Source organism: Marmota flaviventris, chromosome 5 (genome assembly GCF_047511675.1).
Source record: "Marmota flaviventris isolate mMarFla1 chromosome 5, mMarFla1.hap1, whole genome shotgun sequence".
Taxonomy (NCBI): domain Eukaryota; kingdom Metazoa; phylum Chordata; class Mammalia; order Rodentia; family Sciuridae; genus Marmota; species Marmota flaviventris.
Window position 1 is genome coordinate 164,401,211 of NC_092502.1, and position 9,387 is coordinate 164,410,597.

The 9,387-nt window shown below is 45.3% G+C and overlaps 1 protein-coding gene across 3 annotated transcripts; it reads left to right on the top strand.

The window, feature by feature from the left end:
- The first annotated feature begins 52 nt into the window (after positions 1–52).
- Ccdc127 (coiled-coil domain containing 127) lies at positions 53–9,387 on the top strand. 3 transcript variants are annotated; one of them, XM_027943917.2, is made up of 4 exons: positions 53–137; positions 2,398–2,460; positions 2,709–2,839; positions 8,366–9,387. In XM_027943917.2, exons 3-4 carry the CDS (start codon positions 2,719–2,721, stop codon positions 9,025–9,027), a joined length of 783 nt encoding a protein of 260 aa, XP_027799718.2. In that variant the 5' UTR covers positions 53–137; positions 2,398–2,460; positions 2,709–2,718; the 3' UTR covers positions 9,028–9,387. The 3 variants fall into 3 exon arrangements, with proteins under 3 accessions (XP_027799718.2, XP_071468817.1, XP_027799719.2); XM_027943918.2 differs by having other exon boundaries at positions 88–141; XM_071612716.1 differs by lacking the exon at positions 2,398–2,460.

Genomic DNA, 9,387 nt, shown 5'->3' on the forward strand with positions numbered 1-9,387 from the left:
CGGGGTCCCGCGTGGGGACATCTCGCGCTTGCGCATTTCGCCTCGCCCGAGGCGTCGGGGTTGGATCCCGCGCCTGCGCAGAGCAGACCCGCGGACGGGGGCGCGGGGTGCTGGGCTCCCCGAGTGGTCCGGCACCGGTGGGTCTGTATGGTATTTGGTGGCCGGGCGGGCTGGGCCGTGTTCAGGGGAAAGGGTCGAACACCGATATTTTTTAAAAGTACTCTGTGGTTCCCCGAACATGCCAGCACTAAGAGGGTCTGAGGATCTCGACCCTGGGGAATGGGGTCTGAGGGGCGGCGACCGCGGCCTCGTAACCGCCGGTGTTTGGGGACACGGCCCGTCCGGCCTCAGGAAACGCGGGGAGGTGCCCCACTTCCACCTGCGGGGCTGGGGAGGGGGCTGCCCCCTGCGCTGAGCCGGAGCAGCAGCGGAGCGCACTGGACAGGAGACGAGATGGGAAGCTTTCCTGTGCTCCAGCTGCGGGGAAGCCCAGGGCCCCCCTGAAAGCTGCCTGGGTCGTGGCTTGTGAGCCTGTTGCTAGCTTGCTCCGATGGTATTTGTAGTTTTCTAGTGTGTTTATTTGCTAAGAGCCGGGATCTTGCATGGAAAATAAATCAGTAATCCTAAGTAATTTAGCTTCCTGCTTTTTTCACTTAAGGTTGTATTATTAAAATCTTCCTCTTGTACACAACTTTATGAATATGATTTCGAATTATTAAATTTACAATGAATCATTGTCATTTTATTGATTTTTTTCCCCCAATTTTTGCTATAAGAGCATAAAAAATATATTTGTGCTCAAAATTTTGCCTTTAGGATTACTTCCTTAGGACATATGCCCCAGAATTATGCTTTATTGATGTGCAGGGAACAAACATTATATAATGAGCCCTACTTATGAGTGGGTCCTCTATCAGTGGATTCAGTCACTTGCAGATCAAAAATATTTGGGAAAAGATTGCTTTGCACAGTGCATGTACAGACTTTTTTCCTTGTCATTATGGCTTTAACAATACAGCATAACAACTACTTACATAGCCTTTGCATTACATTAGGTATTATGGGTGATCTAGAGATGATTTAAAGGATACAGGAGGATGAGTGAACGTCATGCAAATATTTCATCATTTTATATAAGGGATTTGGGCATCTGTGATTTTTGGTGTCTTCTGGGGGGCCTGGAACCAATCTCCCATAGATGCCAGGAATGATTATACTTCCTAGATGTCTTTTTGAAAGTATAACAATTTTAGTATTTTCTAAATTAGGTATCTACCTAATTGTTTAGAAAATTTTGTGGTTACCAAGAACCCCCAAATATTAAGTTCTGAGCCATGTGTTTGGGTATATCTTTATCATCTATCATAATTTTATGTCTTTAGGTGTTAAATATTTATTTAAAAAACCCTATTAAAATTTTTCAAACATTGGGTTGAATTCCCTGTTTCTTACATACAACATGACTAAATATTTTGTGATCAGTGTATTTGTGGTGGGCACATAAACAAGGTGAAAGCCTCCATGACTCTACTTTGTGAACATGCCCACTTAGCATGGGTACTTAAAAAACTTGCAGACTCTTAACCTAGCTTGGAGAGTACAACCTACACCTGAAGCAGGGGCCTCTCTAATCATGTTGGTGACCACCATGTCAGGAGGCATGAAAAGACCCACACTGTCCCCATTTTCCTCTCATGCAAGGCCCAGCACTTACCCAAAGTCTCCTGCCTGCATTATTCTTTCTGCTTGGAAGACCTTTTTCCTTTGATCGCTGTCTGTTAGACAACTGCTCATTCTTCAAAACTAAGCTCGCACAAACCAGTATGTCCAGTGTGAGCCGTCATTTATTCAGTTGGTTGTATGTCTTTATTTACAATTGGGTTAAGGTCCTGCAGAAATGGAATCGATAAGAGACATATACACACGTGCACAGCCAGGCATTGAATAACAGTGGAGATATGTGTTGATGGGGTTTTGACCTGTAACACCCTGGAGTGCACTTATACAGGCTGAGCGGCCCATGATGTTATTATATGATAAGATCTTACAGAGCTACCATCTTCTATGTGATTCATCAGTGAACAGAATGCTATGAAATTTATGACTGTGTATGTATGTGTGTGTACCTATATACATACACATAGATGTATATCTCACAGAATGCAAGCACATGCATTCAATTTAGTATATGAATTGGTATTAAGGATGCGCAGCTTATCCATCCAGAAACAACCCTGAGACACCCAAAGTGGGGTGCAGCCAAACATCTGGGCATGCCACGGCTCAGTCAAGGTGACTCGGGCCGTTACCCATCATGACAATCAGCGTTTAAACACACTAAAAAGCAGGACTTTCTGCCTGTACCTGGCTGATTTGAGATGTGTTTTTCCCCACTAGGTTGCAAGTCGTCGTTTCCTTCTTGAAATCCCATAAAGCTCCATGTGCATGCACTGAAAAAAGGTATTTTAAAAAAATTTTTTTTTAGTTGTAGATGGACACAATACCTTTATTTTGTTTATTTTTACGTGGTGCTGAGGATCAAACCCAGTGCCTCACACGTGCCAGGCAAGCGCTCTACCACTGAATTACAACACCAGCCTGAAAAAAGGTTATTGAATAAAATCATGATTCTTGAGATTCAAATAGATGACATAATAGTGACTGTTGTTTTATTCCTTTCATACAATGATTTGTCCTTTCCTTTCAAGGTATATCTCCATGAATAACTTAAATGATCCTCCAAATTGGAATATCCGGCCTGATTCCCGGGCTGATGGGGGTGGTGGAAGCAGGTGGAATTATGCCCTATTGGTGCCAATGCTGGGATTGGCAGCTTTCCGTAAGTTGTGGTTTTTCTGATGTTTGTGTTTTCTGGGCTGAAAGCATGAAGTGGTACCTTAAGACCTAGCTTTGGGACCTGACAGGTGCAGCCCAATTTCATCCCATTCTGTGACTTCTGGGCAAATTACTTAATTCTTCTAAGCCTCAGTTTACCTGACCCTGGGAGGTGGCAGTCACAATCAACTCAACACATGAAATGAGAGATCAATGTTTAGAAATGTTTTGTGTGGGCTGGTTTAATAACTGGTTTCATGGCAGTGACTCCTTGCTTTTGTGTCCTAGTCAAGACTGATAGGGAAGAACAGGCCTAGAGGAAAACAAGTTTGATGTGTGCTTCATGTTTGGAAGTCAGCCCAGAGACTTGGCCTGTGTAAGTTCTGCTCAGCATAGCCAGAAGCCCTGTATGTAGTTTGAGTTGACTGGGCACCACTAGATACTCACCCCCAGATGTGAGAAACTGTTAAAGAATGGAAGAAAAAAGCCGGGTGTGTGGTGGCACATACCTGTAATCGTAGCAGTTTGGGAGGCTGAAGCAGGAGAATCGCAAGTTCACGCCAGCCTCAGCAATTTAGCAGGGACCTAAGCAATTTAGCAAGACCCTGTCTCTAAATAAAAATATAAGAAGGGGCTGAGGATGTGGCTCATTGGTTAAGCGCCCCTGGATTTAATCCCTGGTACCAAATAAATAAATTAATGTAAAAAAAAAAATGGAAGAAAAGCAAAAGCCGCCCTCTGTGCGTATGGTCTTTCATACACAGTGACTTTTTTGTGCCTGAATTTTCCATGTCAGCAGGTGTGTAGTGCGGGAGATAAGGCTAGCAGGAGCAGGTGGAATTCACAGTTCAGGGATCTGAGTGGTACCTGCTGGTGCTCCAGCTACAGCCCTGAGGATTCTATATTGAAGGCTCACTCAACTTGGTCTTGCAGGGCAGTGCCACATTGCTAAAGGCTACTGTTGCTGAGGCTGGGGTGGTGAACTTCCACTCAGAGAGTGGCCTGGGTGGCTTAAAATGATGCTTATTGATGTCATCTTTTTTGGCTTTGAGGCTGGGAGAGGCTCTTTCATTTTCCATACTCATCTGTGACTTTTATAGCCACTCATGTTAACTTTCAGATTCTTATCTTCTCTTCTTGGGCCTTTGAAATGATGCTTTCTGTAGTTCAGGAATGTTTTATTTTTCCTCATGGTTATCTTGTTTAGGTAATGTATTCAAGGATAACATTTAGTTTTGCATTCTTATAAAGATTTTTCAAAATCATTTCTGTGTTTGAGAAGCTGTGTTGCAACTTTGAGTGTTAACCAGCCCCTGGCATGGTTTGGAAGTAAAGGCAGATGGATGAATGCTGTATGGGATCAATGCTATTGATGTATTGATGAGATGCTGGATTTATCCTGATCATTTAAACTGCATTATGTGTACATGCGAGATGCTGAGAATTGAACCCAGAGGCGCTTTACCACTGAGCTGCGTCCCCAGCTTTTTTTATTTCATTTTGAGTCAGAGTCTCACTAAGTTGCCCAGGCTGGCGTTGAACATAGGATCCTCTTGCCTCAGCCTCCTGAGTGGCTGGGATTATAGGTGTGTACCATCATGCCCAACTACACCTTTATGACTTTCATCACAGCATAGAGACTAGTATAATTATGTCCACCTGAAAGATTAGTCCCTGGCCACATTCTTCCCTGGGTAACTGCCCTGGAAGAGTGTCCAGCATTTCATAGACAGGACAGCGCCTCCTGTCAGCCTCGGTGGCCACACCTCCTATAATCCCGTAATCACTCCGCCCAGATGTCGCGTGAGTAGTACCGTGTAGTGTGTGGCCTCTTTGGCTGGTGTTTTCACCCAGTGTGGTCCTTCAGACCTATACGGGCTGTTGCCACCTCTGTAGCCAGTGGATCACTCAGTGCTGAGCAGTGTCCCTGATGTGGGTGCGCCACAGTTCAGTTGACCATCCACCTACAAGACTGCTGTGTTCTAGTTTGGGGCTGTGATGAATAAAGCTACTACCAACATTCTTTTACAGAAGAAAAGTTCCATTTCTTCAGGATGAATGTCCAGAAGTGCAGTTGCTGGGTTTCATGGCAGTTGCATGTGAAGTGTTCTAAGAAAGTGCCACATTGTTTTCCAAAGTGGCTGTGCTGTTAACGTCATGACCTCAGCAGTGATGCACAAGTGGTCCAGGATCCCGCCACACAAGTGTTCGTATTTCATGTTCTTACAGGTGTGGAAGCATCTCAAGTGTTTTCACTGTGCTTCCCCTGGCAGCTGGTGAGATTGACCATGTTTTCACACGCATCGGGGTGTGTCTTCTGTGAAATATCTGTTCATGTCTTTGGCCGTTCACTAGTTGGATTGTTTTTAAATGTTGAATTTGGGGAGTTTTTAGTATGTCCTAGATTCGAGTCCTTTTTTAGATTTATGGTTTACAGATATCTTCATCTGATCTAGTTAGTCCTTTTATTCTCCTAACAGTCTTTGACAGAGCAGAGGTTTAATTCTCAAAAGCAAGTTTAACATGCTTTTTTCTGTACAGATCTAAGAGATCTCTGCCTGCCCTGATCCTGAAGATCCTCTTCTGTGTTTCTTCTGACGTTTTTTTTTTTTTTTTTTGGGGGGGGTGTCTTTTACATGGTACACTGTGAGTCCTGGTTTGGTCTCCTCCTTGCCATTTCTCTGCCTTTGTCTTGTCTTCTGGTGCCTGGAGCAGACTGTGGGTGGTCTTTGGGCTTCAGGGAAAGCACCGTTTCACCACTGGTCGTGGTGTTTGTGGGTTTTTGTAGCCACCCTTCATTAAGTCAAGAATGTTCCCACCTTGGGACTGGGGTTGTGGCTCAGGGGTAGAGCCTAGTATGTGTGAGGACTGGGTTTGATCCTCAGCACCACATAAAAATACATAAAATAGTGGTATTGTGTCCATCTACAATGCAAAAAAAAAAAAAAAAAGATTGTTCCCCTCTGTTTCTGTTTTTCATGAATAGGTATTGAATTTTGTTAATTTTTATTTTTTTATTTTTTATCAGTTGTAGGGTTGTGTGATTATATCTCTGTAACCTGTTAATGTGTTGGATTACTTCTAGTGACTTTCTCATATTGATCCAGTCTTTCATCTCTGGAGCAATCCCTCCTTGGTCATGCTGTATATTTCTTTTTACATATTGTAGAATGGCACTTGCTAATGTCAAGGACTTTTGTGTCTGTGTTCCTAAGGAAAATACTGAACTTTGGGAGGTTCTCTCTCTTCTCTTCAACTGTTGTGCTATTAAAAAAAAATTAGTTGTTGTATTTTTCTTTCTAAAATTTCCATTTGTTTGCTCTGTATATCTTCTGTTTCTTTGCTTAGACTTTATTCTGATGATGCTTTAAAGTGTTTGTCCACACTGACGTCTCCATCCTGGCACTGATGGGCATCTGTTGATTATTTTTTCATTCAGCTTTAGATCTCTCTACACCTTGGTGGGACGAGTGACTTCATTTGAAACCCCAGAAGTTTGGTATTGTGCCATGAGGCTGTGGGATTTACATTCACCTGTCTTAGCCTTGCTCTTGCAGGGGATGGGAGGCTGCCTCCTTATTGCTGGCCACAGGCCCTGTGGACCCCCAGGGCCCATTGCCTGGGAGTGGCTCCCAGCTCCTGCTCTACCTAGCTTTGGGCTGTGGGTGGGATGGACTGTGGGGAGAAGATAGTTCTAACTTCTGTGCTTATAGAATTGAGTGCAACAGCACAGCCAAGTAAGAATAGCTTTCAGGTATATGGAAATAATGCCAGTTCTTTCATGGACTAGGTCCTGCAGCGTGATCACTGATGTCATGGAGAAAGAATCAAATGGCACAGGCACCTTTTATTTATTTTATTCGTCCTTTTATTCTCCTAACAGGCCTGTGATCTCAGCCACTTGGAGACTGAGGCAGGAGGATCACAAAAGTTCAAGGCCAGCCTCAACAACTTAGCAAGACCCTGTCTCAAAATAAAAAGGCTGGGGATGTAGTGCAGTGGTAGAACACCCTTGGGTTCAATCTCCAGTCCAAAAACGAAAATTGAATGACAAGAATACCAGCTGGAGGGGCAGCTGCAAAAGTGGGGCAGGACCAGGAAAGTTGGTAGAAACCCTGTGTTGCAGGGAGTTAAAGCAGGGGCAGGGGAAGAGCAGAACTTGTGAGAGCCAGAACTCCCGCTTTTGGCGGCTTTGGGCCTTAGGATTTGAACATGTGTGGGACATTTCCTTTTGTTTTCCAAAGACTCAAATCCATGCTGGCCCGTTTTTTTTTAACTTTTTAAAATTTTTATTTTTGATACTGGGGATTGAACCCAGGGGTGCTTTACCACCAAGCAACATCCCAGTCCTTTTTTTTTAGTCAGAGTAATGCTAAGTTACTTAGGTCCTCACTAAGTTGCTGAGGAAGGCCTTGAACTCGCAATCCTCCTGCCTCAGCCTCCCAGTGGCTCGGATCACAGGTGTGGCCGCCATGCCCTTCTCCTCCACACTGCTTTTTGGAGCTTCAGCTGAACATATCATTTTGAAAAGCTGGGAATTCGCATATCATTGTCCAGCATTTGTGAAATGGTCAGTACCAGTGTTTGCTCAGGAGGTGGTGGGCATCCTGTGCCACCACCCTGCCTCGCCTCACTGTCCACGTGGCAAACTCCTCTTGTGAGTGGGATGGAAAACAAGCTGGGGACTCCATTCAGACCTGAGGCCCCTGCCCACTGGCAGGTGCTGTGGCCACCAGGTCCTGGGCCTTCCTCCTTCCTGTAGCAGAGAATGGAAGCCAGCTGTTCCACAGTGTGAGGTAGTGTAGTCAGTGCCCAGCCTGGCCTCCCCACTCTCCTAGGCCCACGTTTGTGAGTCCAGTGGCTCTGGCATGGGGATAAAGGCCAGAGCATGTCTTGAGGTTGACATCTTTGCTGTGTGTCTGATAGAACGTAAGCAAATGCCTTGGATATAAGCTGTTCACCAGTGATGCCTGGGCAGAGCTGACACAACTGTTTTGTGGCATACTGGGGATTGAACCCAGGGGCACTCGACCACTGAGCCACATCCCCAGCCCTTTTTTGTATTTTATTTAGAGACAGGGACTCAACTGAGTTGCTTAGCATCTTGCTTTTTGCTGAGGCTGGCTTCAAACTTGCAATCCTCCTGCCTCCCTCTCCCAAGCTGCTGGGATTACAGGTTTGTGCCACCATACCCGGCCTCCCATGTTAACTTTTTATATCTTACTGATAGTCTGTGGGACACTGAGACCAGAGCTGGCAGCCAGTGGTGGGGTTAGTGGCAAGGGAAGCAGTGGTAGATTTTCTTGGCCATAGGAGTTAGATGTGTGGACCCTGCATGCTCAGCCTTCAGTCCTGGTCTGATTTGGGGGTAAGAGCTTTGCCATTCCTGCAGAATGTATGGTCTTGGGTCTTAGGCTGTAAGTCAAGGGCTATCTTTATATGTTGTTTCCTTTGAGTAAAGATCATTCATTGAATCTCTGCTGTGACTCTTCACTGTGTATCTTTTTCTCCTTCAATTTATTCATGTCAGGTTGGATTTGGTCCCGAGAGTCCCAAAAAGAAATAGCAAAAGAGAGAGAAGCATATCGCCAGAGAACAGTTGCCTTCCAGCAGGATCTTGAAGCCAAGTACCATGCTGTGATCTCGGAAAATCGACGTGCTGTTGCTCAGCTGTCTCTGGAACTTGAAAAGGAGCAAAACAGAACAACTAGTTACCGTGAAGCCCTTATCTCTCAGGGGCGGAAGTTGGTGGAAGAAAAGAAACTTCTGGAACGGGAATGGGCTAAGGTAATGCAAGAAAGAAGCCAGCTGCAGCCTCTGAGAAGTGTGTACCTGAGCCGTCTGGAGGAGGAGGAGGACTGGCAGAGGAAAGCCCAGCTCATGCTGAAGGAGGTTGGAGAGGCTCTTGCAGAAAGGCAGAACATCTACTGCAGCCTGGTCACCCCCCGCCGCTCACGGCTGGAGCTGGAGAAGAACTTACTGGTGCGTGCCGCCGTCGACCCAGTGGCTGCTGACCTAGAGATGGCAGCTGGCTTGACTGACATATTCAAACATGACACCTACTGTGGTGACATCTGGAATAGCAACAAACGCCAGAATGGGAGGCTCATGTGGCTATATCTCAAGTATTGGGAGCTAGTCGTGGAGCTGAAGAAGTTCAAGAGAGTAGAGAAGGCCATACTAGAGAAGTGAGAGGAGTGAGGTGTCCACGGCCACCGGTTGCTTCTCATGACATTCTCCCTGCTGAGCTCCCACACTCCCTCTGCTTGCTACCCGCATCCCACCACATGCAGCTGCCCTCAGTGGCATTCCAGCTTTGCCACCCTCAGCAGCAGTGAGGATTCAGCACATAAAGGTTTTCCCTGTGATGCTCAGCAGCTGTGAAGGGTTGCCTTTCTCTGAAGCATTTTGTGAGCTGCTAATATTTAGCAGAACAGTATAATGTCATTTTAGTTCGAGGGTAAAAATTGTTTTTAAAGGTCAAATATAATATTGATCCTCACTGTAAGTAATTTTCTGTGACTTTTCCTAAATAAATTCTGTCTTCTAGGA